The following is a 19,730-nucleotide window of genomic DNA, read 5'->3' as shown; positions in this document are numbered from 1 at the left end:
CATTGTTTTCTCACAGCAGAGGACTTTATTCTGTCACAGATGTAAGTAGACAGATGCCTTTAACGTTTCAGTATCCGCTTTAAACCTCACACAGAAACAGAACAGGGCATTTCCATATAAAAAAAGAAAATATTGGTCTTCAAAAATATAGCATGGCACTTCAAACAGTTGTAAATCAGGAGAGAGAATATGCAAGTTGGTTTAAAAGGGGGCATCTACTCCTTGGAGGCCATGTGGGCCATCAGGTCACAGACACGGTTGCTGTAGCCAAACTCATTGTCATACCTAGAAATGAGAAACGAAAAATTAGCAAATCTGTAAAAGCAAAAAAATAAAATAAATTAAAAATGGGATAAAGCAAAACACTCGTACCATGTCACCAGCTTGACAAAGTGATCATTGAGGGCAATTCCTGCACCAGCATCAAAGATAGAGGAGCGTTCATCACCGTTGAAGTCTGTGGACACCACCTGTGAGGAGTTAAGACTGAATTAGCCCAGTTAACATTTAAACCAACCAAAGCAACACCTGACACATCTGAGCAATTCTGATTAAAGTTTTAGCTTTTTCTGCCCAGTTGAGAAATCAAAGCAACACATCAACTAATTATTTTATTTAGGTATAGACAGTTGGCTGATTAAGCTGAGGAAAAACTACAGATTAAGCATGATTTGATCTCAGTCATGAGCTGGAGGGACTGTTTAGTCCATAAATCAAACAATTATGGCATCTCAGGTGGTTGATGTGGTACCACCAATAGTAAGAAGCAAAGCTCAAACCTTTGGCACCCCATTATGCTCTATGAAAGAAATAAAAATAATCTGAAAATCTGTACTGCAATGTGGAAACCACTGGTCCAATCAAACAGTGGTGTACATGCACACTAAACAGCTCAGTAGCAGCATCTCTAAAACAGTCAAGAGATGTTGAAATTAAATCTCAGATTCCTCCTCAGCAACACTTACCTGGTGTTCTGTGTATCCCAAAATGCCCTTCATGGGTCCTTCAGAAGCTGCCTTGACTACTTTCTTAATGTCATCATACTTGGCCTGAAGAGTAAAGAGCAAGAAAAGCAGTTTTAATAAAGCTTAATTTCAGGTCACATATATATGAAAATTAAATAAAGACACTCTTGGCAGAGCAAGTTGAGAGTTTTTATGTATAAATTATAAAAATTGACAATTACCCCAATTGCCCCTCAGGAGGGATAATCAAGGCTAAGTGAGCAATAATTAAACTGCCCTCTGCATTTAAAGCTCACCACAGGAGCCAATCAAATGTGCCCATTTGTGGTATATAAAAATTCACATACTGTGGATGGCATTCATTTTTCACTGGGTACAGAAATCTTGGGGAAAGTTACAATTAAAACTTCAACAAGTCCTCCAGCAACCATGACTCCCAAAATAAAAATGTTATTGATATGGTTATTTTTTGAAAGGGCTCATTTGACAGAGGGTGTGATTCCAACAGTCTAAGCAGTCTAGGAGCAGATGCTGTGCAGGCAGTCTGTGTACTCACAGGTTTCTCCAAGCGGACAGTCAAGTCAACCACTGAGACATTGGGAGTGGGGACACGGAAGGCCATACCAGTCAGCTTGCTGAAACAAGAATCAGAGGGTTAGGAAATCTGTGCCAGAAAACAGGAAATAAAGAGATGAGGAACTTGTGGCTTCTGACTAAACAGGACTTTCATTTTGAGCTTCACTAAGGAAACGGAGTATTAACTATTTCCCCCTACTAACTATTATACACTGGACACTGTTTTATAGGCTTTAAATGCAAACTGCTGGGTTTAGATCTAGCTCTGACTTAACGTGAAGAGAAAGAATTACTCTGCATTTGGAGTAAGAGGGGAATATGGAAAGGGGAACCAACCCATTGAGTTCAGGAATGACTTTTCCCACAGCCTTGGCAGCACCAGTGGAGGCTGGGATGATGTTCTGGCTGGCACCACGGCCATCCCTCCACAGCTTGCCAGAGGGACCATCAACAGTCTTCTGGGTTGCTGTGATGGCATGAACAGTGCTCTGAGAGGGAGAAAGGAATTTGCAGTCAGTCAAATGCAGGAAAGGGCGTTTGGAATCACTTGGTAGATCCTAGATATAAGCCTTTGGATCCATGTTTAATCTCTTACCATAAGGCCTTCAATGATTACAAAGTTGTCATTGATGACCTTGGCCAGAGGAGCCAGGCAGTTGGTAGTGCAAGAGGCATTGCTGTGAACAGAGAATATATTGAAACAGTCAGTAAAAGGGCAGCATTTAGTACATATGCACACAGACACTCATACATAGAAAAGCCCTGTGTTTAAGGGGGGTGGGGTGGCAGGGAAGGGCAGTGAAACTACTACTGCAGCTGGTGAAGCATGCCCCCTTCTGGCCCCTAACTGCAAGTGCAAAGACAAAAGCTAAAAAAAAAAAAAAAAAAATTAACATGAAATCTTTACCTGACGACTTTAAGGGAGTTGTCATATTTCTCATGGTTGACACCCATGACAAACATGGGGGCATCAGCACTGGGGGCTGAGATAATGACTCTCTTGGCACCACCTTTCAAATGAGCCTGAACAGAACAGGAAGGGAATAAATTAATCAATTAACAACTTTTCACAAGTTCCATGTAGCTTAAAGAAGAAGTTTATAAAGCTTGTTTTTAACACATTACTTACAGAGGCCTTCTCAATGGTAGTAAAGACACCAGTGGACTCCACAACATAGTCAGCACCAGCATCACCCCACTTAATGTTGGCTGGGTCTCTCCTACAGGACAGATGTGCAATTAGGGATTACAAAAAAAAAATAAAAAACAACAACAAATCAGTGTATGGTTTATTTTTTGAACTTCATGTAGCCACTCACTCGCTGAAAACAGTGATGGCATGTCCATCGATGACCAGCTTGCCACCCTCAGCCTTGACCTCTCCCTTGTACTTTCCGTGGGTGGAGTCATACTTAAACATGTAAACCTAGACAGACAAAACAGAGCCTTTCAGTGGAGAACCTCTTTACACAATTATGTTTGGTCTTTAAAAAAACATAATTTAAAGATTTAATTAAGGCAACACATTAACTCACCATGTAGTCCAGGTCAATGAAGGGGTCATTGATGGCCACAACCTCCACCTTCTTGGAATGGAAGGCAGCACGGGTCACCAGACGGCCAATGCGGCCAAATCTGAAACAAAAGAGAAATGTATTAAGTGCCAGTTACCCAGTTAGACACTTTTTTAAATAGCAGCAACAACTTTAGCTTTAAATGAAGCATTTAACATTAATAGTTTTAAGGCTTTCAGAACAGGTGTATGTAAATGGGGTCATCTCAAACATTAGAAAATGTAAAAAGCACTAAAGTCATGTAAAGTAATAACACAATATAAAAAAACTAAGCATCCAGGATATATTTAATTGATCAGATTAAATCAAATAGCATGTAGAGGGGGGAAAAAAAATCTGTAGTAAAAAGCCTGCCAGGTGGATGCTCTACCCACCACTAGATGGTAGAACAGCTACACTGCTAAGCAGAAAGCAAATCCACATCCCTGCCCAAGACCAGTCACTGGTCTACCCTTTCTCCACCAGTCAAATGGGACCACCACTCTCCCACCCCTTACTACATAAGGATTGTGCTCTTTCACATCTCGCCATACAGGAGAGACTTCTCTTCCTCCGACCCAATGGCTGAAGACTGTCACACTGAACCTGAATTCATGGCCGGACTAAAGGTCAAGCCTAATCTCATGACAATACTCATACCCATGCAACTGGCATGTGGTTTTAGATTGCAGAATTAAGCCTTCTCTTGTGGTGCAAAGTGCAATAAATATACGCTTGGTGTGGCTTCTGTAGAGTGACTTCAGGACAGACTATGACAGAACATGAACTCTGTGGGTGGACCAGCCAGTATGGCGGCATTAGGGGCATCCAAAGAGGTGTGATCAGTGGAGTTTGGAGCAAGAAGCTTAAGCTCATTCATCACTAAACCAGAGACTAGACAATCTGCAATCTGTTTCCTTTACGATAAGATAGGCACACACACACACGTCTCAAACGTTAACCAGGTACTTCTGCGTGAAAAAGGCACAGGTTGAGAAGTTGGACTAAGGATTAAAGTCCTGTTTTGGAGTACAAGCAGCAGAACATTTAATCGAGAACTAGTTACAGTTTAACCCCAGTGTTCATGAGCACAAGCATGTATGCACAAACATGGGGACATCCACTTAAACTGCTAAAGCAGAAAGAACACTCAGAACTACTACTAATGTCCAATGCCCTAAAGATCCAAAGGGCAATGCTAATGGGTAGCTCCTCCAAAGTGTATCCTGAAACCATCTGGGACCTGATTGTGTGTATCTTACTGTACATGAATGCGCATGTGACCTCCGTGCTATGTGGAAGGATCACATTTCCTATTACATGCCCGCGTTTAAGGGCACGACAGCTGGCATCAAAGACAGTTCTGTCATTCACCACAGTGTGGAGTCACACGGTCACCATGGTAAGCCCTGTCTGTTGAGGGGGATAGAGGGGCAGATTTCAAAAGGCAAACTTTGACCCTTGGCAAACAAAAAGGAGAGTCTAAACGTGATAAGCACACCAAGCAACATCTTGCCAGTAGCCAACGTCAGGATGACGAAAATGCCCGCTTTGCAAACAGATTGCTTAAAAAAACTACGTAAATGTCTAACGCAACCCCCAGCACCTCGTCCCATGTATCCACCAGCATCATTAGGTCAAATAAAATCAAAACAAAACTTAATAGGGCAAATGCTGTAGTGCAAGCAAAGCAAAAGGTGTCAAAAGTATTTACATTCATTCTACTCAGGTAGAAGTATATACACTAGGGATTAAAATACTCCTGTAGAAGTATCAACAAGCTTTATACACAAATAAAAAGTACAATGACAAGGCCAAAATGAAATAAGAGTAACAAGGCTATTTTTAAAAATGTAAGGAGCAAAAAAAAGTAGATAATTGAGTGAAAATATGAAAAGTAGTAGTCATCTGAATAAGAGTTACTTTTGTAAAGTAAAAATATCCAACATTTCTACCAAAATCATTAGTACTTTGTTACTTGATGCCTCTGCACAAAAGGTGAGCCAAAAAACGTACAGTCAGCTACAGCTTAAACATCCTTTAGAATAATCAAATCAGGTAAGCTCTATTCACAGCATCTTTTTTATTTATTTAAATTTAACTTTGTACATGTTCACTGAACACACACAATGTTTAACTACATAAACAACCCAAATGAAAATTGAAAGCAAGATTCCTTACCCGTTGATGCCAACTTTAACCATTTTGTCTGCTTTGGTCTTGTCCTCTGCAAAGAAGGGACAAATTAGTCATCAGTAATTAGTGACCAGGTGCAGCAGATTAATGACATGGGCAGAACAAACTTCACAGGCAGTCACTGCAGCACAAAGTACAAATTGCAATAAATGGTGCTGAGAGCATATCTGGTCATATCACACAGTGGTAGGCGGCATAAGGCTAATTCACTGCTCTTTGCATGATGTTGAGAGGTCAAAATTAGAAAGTATAATGCTGAAGCACTATGAGGGGGTGTGGAGCACAGAGGCTTGTGCACCAAAGGGAAAAAGCTAAAGGGGCTTTAATGTCAGATTTGGCTGCACAAAACTACAAAACTCTTCACAAAAGCATGGGCCAAAGTAGAATAAGGCTCATGCATGAACAAGTACTTTAGTGAACCTGCACTTTAGCAGTCAGTCATCGGTTCTACGCAAAGTTTGATAACGTTGGCATGGACTCATATTTTATTATTAAAATAAAATAAACAGGCTAGTTAAACAGCAGTGCAGCTAAAACAGTGCTAAATGAGAATTTAATAGGCACTTTAATGCATTTCTAAGTACTTAAAATGTTAAGCTAAAGGTTTAATTACCGTTTGTGAGAGGCCTCCGTCTGTTCCAGCGGCTGTGTGTGAGTGGGGAGGAATTCAGGCCCGTTCAAAATTTATTTCTGGTGTGATGGCCTTAGCCCCGCCCACTTGGCTTTAACACTTAATTGCTCCGCCCCCTTATAATGTCAAGGTCATTCTGTAAGTTGTTTTAAACAACAATTCACAGATAAAAATACAGAGTAAAGCTGCACTCCAGTAAAATTACTAACTTGTTAGCAAATATTAATATTACTATAAAAATAATAAAATTAGCAGAATATATAATAAGTGTTTTTATATTTTATACTTTTATATTTGTTTTCAAATCTTGGCCTAAACTACAGTATATCTCAGAGCCTCCTTGCATCCGTGTGCATAAAAATGGCGTCACTCAGCCTAAGTCAATCCATCTCTTTAAATCAAAGCCTTTTCACCATTATTTACAGTTGCATTGCTAGTGGATATGCTTGTCAGTACTTCATATGTATGCATACTTGTATATGTAGAGAGAGAGAGAGATTAAGAGAGAGAGAGTCTGAAAAGCAGTAGTAACCACATCAGAACTGTCCTCGCAGAAAGAAATTTAGAGTGGGCTTGGTTGTCTAACTTTGACCTTCTCACCAGCCACAGACAGAGACCGAGAGAGAGCCGGAGCAAGGGATCAAATCACTCTCTTCCTATGCGGGTGACATTTACCAGAAAGACCATGACCCTTCACTTTTAATCAGCCATCCCTCCAGCACCTCTGTGCCTCCGTTCCCTGCCCTCCTTCCAGTGCGAGCGTGCTAAAGCTCACACTGCTGTATCTGTCCTACAGGGCTGCGCTCTGAGAGGTGTGTGTCCACCACCAGCGCATGTGCAGTGGAGTGAGGGTGTGCTTGTGTGGGGGAGTTTGCAACATGTAGTCCGTGTATGTATAGGACATAACAGTTCCACATGGTGTTTCACCAAAATGCAGCAGAGAGACTCTACTGTACTAAACCAGTGTTTATTAAACTATGGTACACATACCACTGATGTAGGTAGGTGAAGCATCCTAAGGTGGTACATTTGATGACCCTAGACATTTTGCAGCACTAAAATATTAAGGATTAAAATGTGCACAGTTCTTACCTGTCATTTGTATGTAATGCTTATCTGGTATTTAACTGTATGTAAGCTAGAGCTTAGACCCTACCCAAGCCCATGCACATTCTGACTCTGACCCAGCCCGCCCCATAAACTGTTATTATTTTGTTTTAGCAATAGAGCCTTAACACTGACCTTTTAAATACAATTCCGAGTTGTTTGAATGAGAAAAAGGTATACAAAATTATTAAAATGTACAATGCAACACACAGGTCAAGACTAAAGGCTGGTTTATACTGTCTGAATCAAGACAAAGACGCGTTTATGCTCACTTGTGCCTGTACTTTCTCATTTTCTGCCCCAAAGAGTTTCTATTATCTTGCCTGGTGGCTGCATCTGCACCCCCACTTGGTTACAACAATTCGCAGTGATGGACCGAAGTGCAGAGCCTTAATTAGCTAAGCAAATGGCTGCGCCTTTATCGACGCATGAAGTATAAACCATGCCCATGATGTGAGATTATTACATTTTAACTTTCTTCTTTTACGATGACAGTGATTTGTTACATTGCTATATTGTGATTATCAGGCCATAGCTTTATATAAACAAAAAAAAGCATAAACATACGTAGGCTTGTGTGACCATTTCCTAGAGAATCTAAACTAAAATGTAAGCAAACACTTCAGTTCTTTACTCATAACTACAGTCACTGGTAGACTCAAGGGGGGATGCCGCCTACCCCAGCATCCCATGGTTTAAAAACCTTTGTTAAAGGGTCCAAAGTGGCTGCCAAAAAAAAAGACAAAGTGCCCCACTAGCTGCCTTTCTGGTGGGAAAAAAATAAATTAATAACATGCTAGGGTGCCACTTTTCTTCAATACATCATGATGATGTGTCCTCTTGATCAAGAACTATTAATAATGTGTCTTAATCAATGCTCCATCTTTAAATGCCCTTATGCTTTCCATTAGAAAAAGGGTGCCATAATGAAAGTGTATCATTTTATTTATCCCTGCCCTGCAAGCAGCCTACGTCTGCCACTGACTACAGTACTAGTAGAACCCTGTGGAACTCATTAGGATTACTAGCTGAATAATTAACCTAAGGTTCAAGAGGATGCCCTATAGACACTGCAGTCCACTACACTGAACTGTTTTTCCTCCTGATTTTTTTTACTAAGACCATAAACAACCAAACCCTGCTAGTCTGCAGATTGCAAAAGCAAGCAATTGCCTTAGATTTGGAAAAGAACCACTGGCAAAAGAGAAGACTAGTGTATGACTAGTGGAGCCCACACCTAGCATATGTTTAATTACTGTATTTTGATTATCTTACAAAATGCTCCAACATTCATCTTTTTGTCTATAAAAAAATACAGTGAAGTTCATCTTACAGGAAAAAGCCTGCTGACTGAGCATAACTTCAGCATTGGCAATGATAACAGATTCTCTCTTTGACTTCCCTACAGTAACGTATTACTGCATTTTATTTCAGTTACTGTAATCCAATATACTGTCATTTGAAATCCAGCAGGGATTACTACTCTTTCTGTACTGTATTTGGGCCACAGGTGCTATAATGTGTCTTCTAAAGTTGCTGTGCTTACATGTCCGTGCTGCCAAGGCCTTAACTGTGTCTTGGCTTCTCTCAGTGGTCTTAAGGTCAACAGATCAGGAGAAGGCCAAACTGTCATGCACAGGGTGTTAAACTAAAGGGGGCTAGCTGGTAAGGTCAATGCCTCATCCTACAAAACCCCAGTCATTCATCATCCTCCTCACCTGATCACAGAATTGGGAAATTGTGCAGCACAGGCTTAACAAACAAAGAGAGAAATAGACATGTATTTGAGTTAGGGCTGAGTCCTATTTGGGCAAGCAGCGTGTGAAAAGGGAAACCATGTGAGGTTCATTATATTATCGGTGTTAGGCTGACTATCTAATGTGTCCCTATCAGCCTGAGGTGCAGAATGAGAAGCATTCCAAAGAGTGTAGTCTTAAATGCAGATAAGTGTTTTTTGTGTGTTTTAAATAGTATTAAGTATGCACCAAAACACATAAAATGATAAAACTATTGTTGGGAGTAATTGTAAACAAAGTTCTAATTAATAGAACATTTTGGAAAACACAAATAACAAAATATTGCAGTGTTTTTACATTTAATTTAGACTCTTATTTAATTGCAGACATCAAGCCAAAATATTTCATACTGTTTGTCTGTTCAACATTTATCTTGTCAATAAATGTCCATTCCTGCATTTGAAGCCTACAATACATTCCCAAAACAGTTGAGACCATGCCAATTTAGAGCTACTAATAAAGCTATGCAACTAAATTAATCAAATCTGATGTGATTTCAAACAGTTGACCTCTAAAGGACTGATAATTGTTGGATGATTGTAATCATCATATTGAGAGTCTTTCAGTAGAAAAAATGGTCAGAATCTCTTCAGTTTGTCAACAAATGAGTGAGATAATTATTATATTAACATGTTCTTATGTCATCCATGTGCAGAAGTGGTGGTGGCTTTTCTGCACTCAGAGGCGTCTAGGAAAGAGTATAACATTGTGAAAACATCTACTGTATACAGATGAATCAGGATTCCAGATAAAAAAAATAATTGATGCTGTGTACTTGGAATAGAATACAAAGAGGCAGGGCCTGTTATGGTTTGGGGGGGTGGGGGGTTTTCCAAGGATGCCTATGCATTTCTAAACAATAAGACAATATAAAATCATATGCTGCACACATTACAGAGGCTGTGGATGAAGAGTGTATGGGTAATGGACTGGCCTGCCTAGAGTTCATATAGTGAAATGGAAAAATGTGACATCAATGACCCTGTACTGTTGCACACTTTAAGACATGTTGCCAGGAAGAATGAGACAAAATAACTCCTGAAACATTTAGTTGCTTGGTATCTTCAGTGACAAAACCTTGTTTAATGTTTTAAGAGGGAAATGCAACATTACAAATATGTAAACGCTTTACCATCTTTACCCAACTTTTATTTGAAACACAGTGCAGGCCTGAAATCTAGGAATGAACGTATATTAACAAGTGGTGTCAATCAATTAAAACATACAATATTTAAATATTGAATTTAAATATTATGTGATTAACTATGATTAATCACACTTGTTCTTCTTAAGATGCAAGTTTTTATAAAGGATATTTAAATGTTAATAAAAGAATAAACGTAAGAAATGTAAAATGCAATTATATTTATATTATAATTATAGTAGTGCCAATTAAAATACTAGTATATATTTGTAGGTTTGAGGGGAGATAAAACCAACATGGGGCACTGGGATAAAGAACTTATAGAATTGGATAGAGGAAATTATTTTTTACTTTATTTAGCATGGAGCAGCAGAGACAGCATTTGTGCATAGAAGTATTTTATTTGGATAATATATCAGCAGTTTAGCTCAATTAAAAAGAAATTTATTTGTTAGCTGGGTCAGATCAAGATCAGATCATGTTCTCACCACACGTGAACCGCTCCAGAGTTAGTTTAAAGCAGCTGTTTTTGGTCCGGTTGTTTTGGTCCGCACCCGAGTGCGATTACTGTTTTCACACCTGCTCAATCGAACTACAACTGGACAATGCATACTGGGGGATGTCTCCTTTGTCATTGTGTTGTAAGTGTTGAAGGGCTCATTGGGTGGGGCAGATTACAGCGGAAGTTGGGGTCAAACTTGGTGGTGTAATTAATTTGACTTGTTATAGCCCAAATATTAACACATTAAATAAAGTCAACCAGACAGCACATCTTAAAATATCTTGGGTTCACACTGTCTGCCATGAAATAAAAGTATCCATAATGTCTCAACCACCTCTGATTTGGGGTTTAAGAATAAAACATCAGCAATGAAACATCCTTTGCAGGCTATTACTGTAGAGTACCCACCTGACTGAGACTTTCCTGGCCTTAGTACATTAACACCATGCTATCGTTTCACCTGTGAGTGCTGGAACTGTACTAAAGCCTACTGACATCTTTCAGGAGTTTTTCCTGCAGGTAAAGGTCATGATGAGATGGGCATAAAGTGCCTTGGTACTTGCACCTGCATTGCATGATGTTTTTCAAGCCCTGCTAGAGTGCTTAGTGAGTGCTTAGGAAGACCAAAGTTCAGTGCTTGGGGAAAACCATCTGCATGCACATACCGTGCTGGAAAAAACACATCACATACTGCCAACTCTCATATATTACCACTATGAGAAAACCACAAAGTATTTAGTGCTGTTTATTACAAATTGTTTCAACTTTTTAAATTTGTATTAAAATGAAAAAGAGGAGAAGAAAAAGATAGCATATATTGTGTGTTAGTACATTTTGGACTATTGGAGAAATTAGCAGAATCAGCTCCAATGCCAAAGATTTTGTTTTATGAGCATGCATATAAATGACTTACGGCCACCTACTCAATTTATTCAGGCCTCTGAAATCAGTACAGAAAAATATGTGCACTGCTGCTTGAACAGCAACCTATTTCCAGAATATGCTGGAAATTTAATGCATTTTAATACAAAAAAATGTATCTCCTAAATTAACAGATTTTATGTTTGCTATTTTTATAAGTAATTTTTTGGTATATTTGTGTGTTATTTTTGGTAGTCGTGCATGCTGGGATATTTGTCGGTGTCTGCAGACGTGCAGTATGCATGTTCATGTTCAGATTTCCGCCAGTACACCTCTACCCTCTCTGCCTCCTGTTACCCCACCCCCATCCCCCCCCCCCCCCCCCCCCTTCTACCCAGCTAAGAGAATGTGCTGGAGAGGGGCCAGGGTCAAGCTAAAAATAAACAAACACTTGAAGGCCGACCCCACACCCTTTATATATGCAGCTATCTGCTTCAGTGGACTATTCCGAGCTAGCCACCTCGCTCACTGACAAGCGGAGCAAATGATCTCAATGAAATCAGACGTGCTCTTAAACTTTTCCTCCATGCAACACAGTGCATCTGTCATATGAGATCGTCTCAGGGGTTCACCCAACATAACAGCAAAAGTTACATATCATTCACACTGGAGCCAGGCCTCTGCCCTTACTTAAGCTCGATCACTAATGCATCTATTGCTTGCTATCTTCATTTATCTCATTTCTACACTGATTTGGAGATCAAATGCTCATTCTCTTTCCTTTAACCAGCTTTATTTCACCAATCCAGCCTGTGTGTGTCTGCGTGTGTTACAGATTAACTGTTAGTTGTAAGGCAGTGTGGTTGTTATCTACATTATGTGGACTGGAGCTCAGAGTCCACTATCTCACCGTGGTTAAAGTGCACCCCAGGCAGGCCAGACAAGTCTGGAGTGCTTTCGAAATATGAAATTATGCCACCTACTGGTAACACTGATAAACTGTGCTTTTGGTCTTTGATCTATTTGTAGCCAGGCAATTTCTATGTTAATGTAAAATCAACTCCTCTTCAAAGTCTTCTTTCAGTTTGTGGAATTTAATACAATTATTCAAAATCACACTGCTACAGGAGTGCACAGAATATGTGAACTTAATAGCATGGTCAACTTCATGCAGCAAAAGAAAGAGAAAGGAACCCTAACATAATTGTAGTGCCACAATCCTAATTATCTTTGTATTCTTGATGAGAAAAGTGATGAAAAGAGATAAGAGATAAGATAAAAAAAATCCAGTTCATATTGCTATAAGGAAATATATAGATATAGATATATCTATATATATAGATATAAAGTGGCAGCTATGACCTAAAGGACAGAAAAGATGGGCTTGGGTCCAAAAGGTTTCTGGTTGAAGGAAGAAACATTGTTTCCTGCTCTCTAAACCTTCATAGTGAAGTTTTCTTTGGACAGGTCACATAACCCCAGCTGTTCTCTGAGAACTCAGGAGGCTGTCCATTACTATGGGAGTGTGTGTACTCACAGCCCCGATCACTAGTATGGGCTAGTATGGGTTAAATGCAGCAATTAAGTAGAATACAGTATGTATTCTACATAATTGCCATACGATCTACCTCTTTAATTTCTGTAATTCTCTCTATACAGTATGGTGTAAAGTAGCTGTCATGCCTCAGAACCAAATTGTACACCGCAAACAGATTAATTGCACAGCAATTAATACTGGTGTATCCATTGGACTGGGAGTATTTTTGGTTGTCAAATGCATCTTGGAGAAATGGAAGAAATATAGAGTTTTTACTTTCATAGCATGTGTCTAAGACCCCATTTACATATGATTAGGATTATATCCGGTCAAGCCACATAAACATGCAAGTGATTTATGCAAATGTATGCAGTAACAACACTAACTCTTCTGGGAAGACTTTAAACTAAATGTTGGAACACTGCAGTGAAGATTCATAGGTTCCAACATTCATTATGTAGCAACATTAGATGATTAGTTCTGGACCACACACACACAACTCCAATCATTTGCTGCAAATTGTTTGAATGACGTCTCAGTCAAATCAGATTTTTTTTAAGCATTAACTGCCAAGAAAATGCGAGTGTGTGTGGGATGAGTTGGAGAGGAAATCAGATTTAACTATGCATCCAACACCTGGAGTCTGGATAGATGTTTTAGACAGACTGACCTATATAATCCAGATATGTGGAACCTTCAGAGATCACACACCTGATGCGCGGCGTGCGTAACAGACATTAAGTCTCTAACATGTAAAGGATTTAAAGGAAGCAGTTGAATCTTTAATCCAAACGCCTACACAGACAAGCTGAGTGAAAGGAATTATTGGCAAGAAATGAAGAAAGAAATATTTCTCATTTAGATCCTGAACTGTTTGAAAATCATTACAGTGGTGGTGGGCATACGGGCACCACTAAAAATATCCCCACTGTGAAATTAGGGGAATACATCAGTGACGCACAGCAATATGTCTTCATTATGTGGTTTTGCATTCCATCAATTTTAAGATTTTTCTCAGCATGGAACCATTATGTTCAAATTAGCATCACTTCAAAGTAGACTGATGGATAGGATTAGGTGTAAAAGAGATGGAATTATGCTGGGTAAATTACCCTTCATCCTCGTGTTCTAGTTACCAGAACGCGTTCCCATCACGAATCCCCCATTACCCACTTACTGTCGCTTCTCTGTGTGGGGTGGAAGCAGTCACTGGTTCCACTGGTACCCTTCATACTGACAAATTAATAAGGCAGAAGAAGGGGCAGCATCAGAATTGATTAGACACTTGGGCTCAGATAGACTGTCACTGCGATGGCAGCACCAAAACCGTAATGGTGAAATGCTAAGGGTGTTCCTCCTGACTGTGGCGTGGGCATGGAAAGAGCAAGAACAGCCTCTGGGCTGGTGCACAACTGTGAGAACATCTCCCATCTCTCCCATTCCTCTTTCTAGTGGCCTTATTTTTCCAAGAAATGTACTTTCATTCAAGGAATTATACACGCCTCCACCGACATCTACAACACAGTGCAAAGGAAGGGTTTCGGAAACATTTTATTCATGCTAAATATATATATGCATAAACATGAAAATGAACCATGTTAATTATGCTCATAAAACATGCAGATGCTTCAAAATAGTCTCAAATATAGTTGGCAATGGTTCCCTATGATCTAAATAATAAAACTGTCTTAGATTATCGAACAACATAGTAATATATGTAAACAGAGCTTAATTTTCACTCCTCTACCATCACAGTACAGACAGATCTCGAGTCAACGCTAAAGTGTTACACCACTTCATTATAACAAACCAGTTTACAATACAGTAAGACACAGTAAGTGGAGTGAAAGAAACAGCGTAAGGAGGTCACCATGTAGTTATTGAGCCTTCCACCACATGTTCAGTAGGAGCTGATAGAATTTGCCCCCAGTATCTGATCTGAGTTTGTAAATTTGGACAGATGAAACTGACTCTAGATCTAGTTTTGGAGGCAATCTCTACCTGAAACTTAGCAAGACAACAGTCCCCTCTCATTAGTCTTGTCCTCTCTGTCCGTCATTAGCAGCCAAGGCCACTCATAGAGCCGATTCTGTCAAGTTTTAGGCCAAAGCAGCCACGGTTCCATCCTCTTCGAGACCGGTCTGACGGAGCTCGCTTCTGATTGGCCAGCGCACCCTTTAGGAGACGGAGCCAGGAGTTTTCATTCTGCGCAGGGATGTCAATCCATTTGGGATATTCCGCCACCTTCACCCCTGAATTAAACGCCTGCACAGGTTCGTCTGCGTGGTCATTGGTGAGATTCTCAAGGTCATCTAGTGTCAAAAGGTCATTGTAACGCTCAAGGAACTGTTCAATGACCTTTTGAGTGAAAGAAAAAATGAGATATTTTTCACAATTCAATTGTACTTGAATAAGAAATTGCATTATGTACATTATTGCACACATTGCATACATTGTCTTAGTGGTGCAAAATATTAACATTAATACTAATTCTTATAAAAATACTAATATTACTATTGCTACTACTACTACTACTGCAGCCAATTATATTAATAAAAACAATAATAATTTTACATGATTACATTTACATAATTACAGTTAATTTTATTAACTAAAGAACACTCTACATTTAAAAAGCATCTAGTAATATTAAAAATCAGGTGGGCTTTCTCTTTAAAAAAATAACACTCAAGGATCCTATTTCCTAATTTCCCATCAGGAATGTCCCAGAAGAGATAAGTGAGGTGCCCACCTGCATGGCCTGGTCGGGGGTGTGCAAGCTTCGGGCGTGGCTGGGCTCCAGGGGGGCCAGCAGGACCAGCAGCATTGCCAGGACAGCCGAGCACAGCATCGTGCAGCAGATTCACCCAGACAATTCCAAACTCTAAAGACTATTACGAACCTAACGGAAAACACAGTACACCTAATTGTGGTATACACATACAACATCAAAGCTAAAAGGTAAATACTAAAGAGCATTTACATTATATATTTATTAAAGACCACATGAGTGCTCTAGAGTTACTACACAAGTACACACATTTATTTGCAGCATTCCTTCCTCTCACACAGGTTAACATTAGTTTACAAAACCTTATTGATTCTTTGAAAATGATTGATCTGAACAGATACACTTTTACTCCAATCAGCCACCAGCTTTTTGCTTTTTTTTTTTTTTTACCATATTACTGGTTTGACCTATTATTAAATAAATAAATAAATAAATAAAATATATATATATATATGTATATATATATATATATATATGTATATATATATATATATGTATATATATATATATATATATATACGTATATATATATATATACATATATATATATATATATATATATATAATACATTTTATCATATACCATACTGAAGTTAGGTACTGTGAGAAAGTGAGAATAAGAAAAAGTATGTTTAAAAAATATCATAAATGAACATACAGGTCATTGATATCAAACTGCAAGAGCAAATGACTGATTATCAAAAACAATTATATTTTAATTAATAATCAAAACGAAAACCAATCTTTAATAAATTGTCCTAAAACTAAAATGACATGAAAATTCTAAATTCACTGATATAAACACTAGAAAAATAGAGCAAATTGTAAAAAAAAAGAAAGAAACTCACCAGAGACAGTTGGTGTGAAAACCTGTAGCTGAGTGTTCATCCCCTTCACTCTGTCTGTGTGCTTCTCTCTTTCTCCTCTCTCTCAATATTTGGCACCTGCTAAGAGCATCCTTTTCTCTCCTCCTCCTTTGCTCTCGCTCTCTCTCTCTCTCGCTCTGAATTTGATTTGTAGTCTGAACTGTGTGTGTGTGTGCGTGTGTTGGCGGAGTATGTCAATAGTCCTTCCTATGTAAGGATGAGGTGTGTATTAACTGTAACCACCCCCCACCCACCTTCCCGACACACACTTTTTTACCCATCTCTCTCAAACAGACGCATACACATTCACCTTATTGTCTTTTTTTTCTGCTGTCGATGTCATAGCCACAGAGGGGGTGTGTGACGTCAAGGCCATCTTTTTTGCTGGGTACTGCCCGCATGTGTGTCCATCACCTCCCGAAGGAGCACCTTGACCCCAATAAGTGGACCAATACTTAGACAAACACACATGTCCACACAAGTCCAACTACAGCCAGGGCACAAAAAGGGCCGTCAGAGCCAGGTCCTGATCCCCCCAACCCTGCCCCTCCATCCAAATGACTTCACTCTTCCTTTCTCCATTCCTCGTCCGACCGTTCCCGCTCTCCTCACTTCCTTCTGTTTGCCAGGTTGTTCTCCGGCTGCCAAAAGCAGCCCAGCCTGGCACAGGGTTACGACCACTGAACTGGTGCCAGCACCTTTTTAGTGTCTCTCTCTGCTGTAGATAAGGTGGCTCTCAATGGTTGGAACAGAATCCTCTTTTTGCTTTACCATCTGTTTTAGGAGCTAAAGCTGGAGCTTTTATTGGGATGAAAGTGATGTTGAATCTGAAGCTGTTGTTAAGGTGGAGCTGATGGATTTATCACGCTGACATTGGGCATTTCTCCATTTATAATCAGAAACTGTCAGCCAAATCAAATCAGATATTTTTTATCAGGTTGAAGCTGATGTTTTTGTATCAGGTTGAAGCTGATGCTGAAGCCGAGCTTTTATCAGTTTGAAGCTGATGCTAAAACCAAGCTGTAATCAGGTTGAAGCAGATGTTTGCTATCAGGTTGAAGATGATAATGAAACCTAGCTGTAATCAAGTTGAAGCAGATGTTTTTTATCAGGTTGAAACTTATCAGGTTGAAGCTGCTGAAGGTGAGCTTTTATCAGATTGAATCTAATGTGATTGAGAGCTTTTATCGGGTTGAAGCTTATGTAGAAGCTTTTATCAGGTAGATGCTCAAGTATTTATCAGGTTGATATTTTTTTTTACCATATTAAGGTTCATGTTAAAGCTGATGCATTTGTCAGGATGATATCAATGCTAAAGTTGATGTTTTTATTGGGTTGTACATGATGTTGAAGATGAGCTTTTATCATGTAAAAGGTCATATTTTGAAAGTTTGAATCCAAAGTTGAAGTGGAGGTTTTTATCAGGTTGAAGCTGATGTTGAATATGAGTTTTTTTTAACAGGATGGAACTGATCTTGCAGTTTTAAAAGGGTAAGAATATTGTTAAAGCTGGTGTTTGCCAGGTTAAGGTCAATGTTAATATTGATATTTTTTTTATCAGTTTGGACCTAATGCTGAAGCTGATGTTTTTAACAGTATAAAGCAAATGTTGATGCTGACATTGAATATGATGTTTTTTTTCAAGGCGACACTGATGTTAAAGCTAAAGCTAATGTTGAATTTAGTGGTTTGACAATGAAGCCATATTGCAGGTAATATTTTTAGCAGGCTAAAGTAAATGTTTATTGAGTTTGAAGATAATGTTAAATTCAATGTTTTTTTTTTTACTCTGAAGCAGAGGTTAAAGCTGATATTTAAGATGACGATTGTATCAGACTGAAGCAAATGTGAACTGTTTGTGATGATAACATTCCCATGGGAACCAGGTCTAATATACTGTCAGAGGAGAATACCCATTCATTGTGTCTATCTTCTACTCCAGGTCAGTGTGGGCAGATATCTGCCATGCTCTTTTCTTCTGTTCCTCTCTTTCTCTCTCTAAGAGTAACAGTCTGCCAGTGCCATCTGCTAGCAGCTCCCCCTCGGCCTCCGAGAACACGAGTGAGAGACAACACACATGCAGACAAGCGCATGCACTCACACACACACAGAAAGAGAGCGAGAAAGAGAGAGAAAAAGAGAGAGAAAGTTATAGAGTGAAGTCAGGTTACATTAAGCACTATCATACTTGGTAATCAGCAGAACATGTGATGTGTGTTCATCAGTTTTACATCAACATACATTTTAATGCAGCACACAGATGCACGCAGATCCCAGCACTCGTAAAGCAGTTGGAGTGCAGTGAGTGGTGGAGGTGTTTGATCAGGCTGAAGCTGGTGTGTTTTTATGGTTGTGTACCCTGTCTGTTTCTCTCTCGCTCGCAGTGAAGAATAGCTCTCCTCCGCACACAACCACACAGCTGCTGCCACCGGACGCCAACCCTGCACAGTCTTTTTCATACCCACACCGACCTGTCAAGCATTGCTGATATGACTATCCCAATTATTACCTATACTTCATTGTTCCCAATAAAGAAATTCTTCAGCATTCCTTCAAGGCATTGACTCAAATAGACTCAGCAGATTGCTGGTAATGCATTATAATGGAGTACTTACCTATAGCTACATTATTTAAAAAAAACAACTGATTAGCCATTTTGGAAAAAATGTATTAGTTAATATGGACAAATACATATTTGATCCTTTTTTGAGTGATATCTTAGATAGATGAAGGTGAATATTGTTGCATATTTACAAAAGTTGTTTTTTTTACATGATAAACAATCAAAAATGATCTACTTATATTAATTTATTTTAGTTAACTGTCTTAAATATTTGACCTACATTTTTAAAATATGAGGAATTCTGAATATTAATTCATTACTAATTGTACCTTTATTTTAATGTCTGTGGAGATTGGACTTTTCTGTCGTGCCTTTTGACCGCAGTATGTTGCATCTTGTAATGTAAACTGTCGTATTGTTTTACTGTTCTGTACTTATTGTAAGGGAATTTAGTAATGTCTTGCACTGTGTGATTTATAAATTAAATTAAATCAAATGAAATTGACTTTTCTTTTTACGTCACATTAACACAGGTGTAAAAAAAAAAACACCTGTACACTTTTACCTACTACACTATTAGTAGTAAATCTCCAATATTTATAATAACACATTAACTTTTTTATACACTTTTGCACTGAGACA

The 19,730-nt window shown here is 38.9% G+C and overlaps 2 protein-coding genes across 2 annotated transcripts; both read right to left on the bottom strand.

Annotated features, from left to right (window-relative positions):
- Nucleotides 1–2: 2 nt before the first annotated feature.
- On the bottom strand, nucleotides 3–6,000 carry gapdh (glyceraldehyde-3-phosphate dehydrogenase). Its single transcript, XM_007249798.4, has 12 exons — nucleotides 5,904–6,000; nucleotides 5,276–5,321; nucleotides 3,077–3,176; nucleotides 2,861–2,967; nucleotides 2,671–2,761; nucleotides 2,449–2,564; nucleotides 2,137–2,218; nucleotides 1,878–2,029; nucleotides 1,522–1,600; nucleotides 966–1,049; nucleotides 373–470; nucleotides 3–285 (listed from the first exon to the last, which is right to left on the bottom strand). Exons 2-12 carry the CDS (start codon nucleotides 5,296–5,298, stop codon nucleotides 216–218), a joined length of 1,002 nt encoding a protein of 333 aa, XP_007249860.1. The 5' UTR covers nucleotides 5,299–5,321; nucleotides 5,904–6,000; the 3' UTR covers nucleotides 3–215.
- Nucleotides 6,001–14,403: 8,403 nt separating this feature from the next.
- Nucleotides 14,404–19,117, bottom strand: wu:fj39g12 (ANP domain-containing protein). The gene is made up of 4 exons (XM_015605908.3): nucleotides 18,439–19,117; nucleotides 16,508–17,243; nucleotides 15,621–15,770; nucleotides 14,404–15,226 (listed from the first exon to the last, which is right to left on the bottom strand). The coding sequence occupies exons 3-4, from the start codon at nucleotides 15,717–15,719 to the stop codon at nucleotides 14,927–14,929; spliced, it is 399 nt and encodes a 132-aa protein (XP_015461394.2). The 5' UTR covers nucleotides 15,720–15,770; nucleotides 16,508–17,243; nucleotides 18,439–19,117; the 3' UTR covers nucleotides 14,404–14,926.
- Between the last annotated feature and the right edge of the window lie 613 nt (nucleotides 19,118–19,730).

This window comes from Astyanax mexicanus, chromosome 6 (assembly GCF_023375975.1).
Source record: "Astyanax mexicanus isolate ESR-SI-001 chromosome 6, AstMex3_surface, whole genome shotgun sequence".
In the NCBI taxonomy this organism is placed as follows: domain Eukaryota; kingdom Metazoa; phylum Chordata; class Actinopteri; order Characiformes; family Acestrorhamphidae; genus Astyanax; species Astyanax mexicanus.
Note: the sequence above shows the minus strand (reverse complement) of the source record. Positions and strands in the feature narration are given on the sequence as shown.

What these genes read in the sequence shown, in the direction of transcription:
- gapdh (XM_007249798.4), bottom strand. Translation starts at nt 5,298, where the DNA reads ATGGTTAAAGTTGGCATCAACGG. An exon ending in AACTCCCTTAAAGTCGTCAG is followed by an intron (nt 2,219 to 2,448) that starts GTAAAGATTTCA and finishes CTCTGTTCACAG; the next exon opens with CAATGCCTCTTGCACTACCA. An exon ending in TAATCATTGAAGGCCTTATG is followed by an intron (nt 2,030 to 2,136) that starts GTAAGAGATTAA and finishes TCTCCCTCTCAG; the next exon opens with AGCACTGTTCATGCCATCAC.
- wu:fj39g12 (XM_015605908.3), bottom strand. Translation starts at nt 15,719, where the DNA reads ATGCTGTGCTCGGCTGTCCTGGCAATGCTGCTGGTCCTGCTGGCCCCC. An exon ending in CCCCCGACCAGGCCATGCAG is followed by an intron (nt 15,227 to 15,620) that starts GTGGGCACCTCA and finishes TTCACTCAAAAG; the next exon opens with GTCATTGAACAGTTCCTTGA.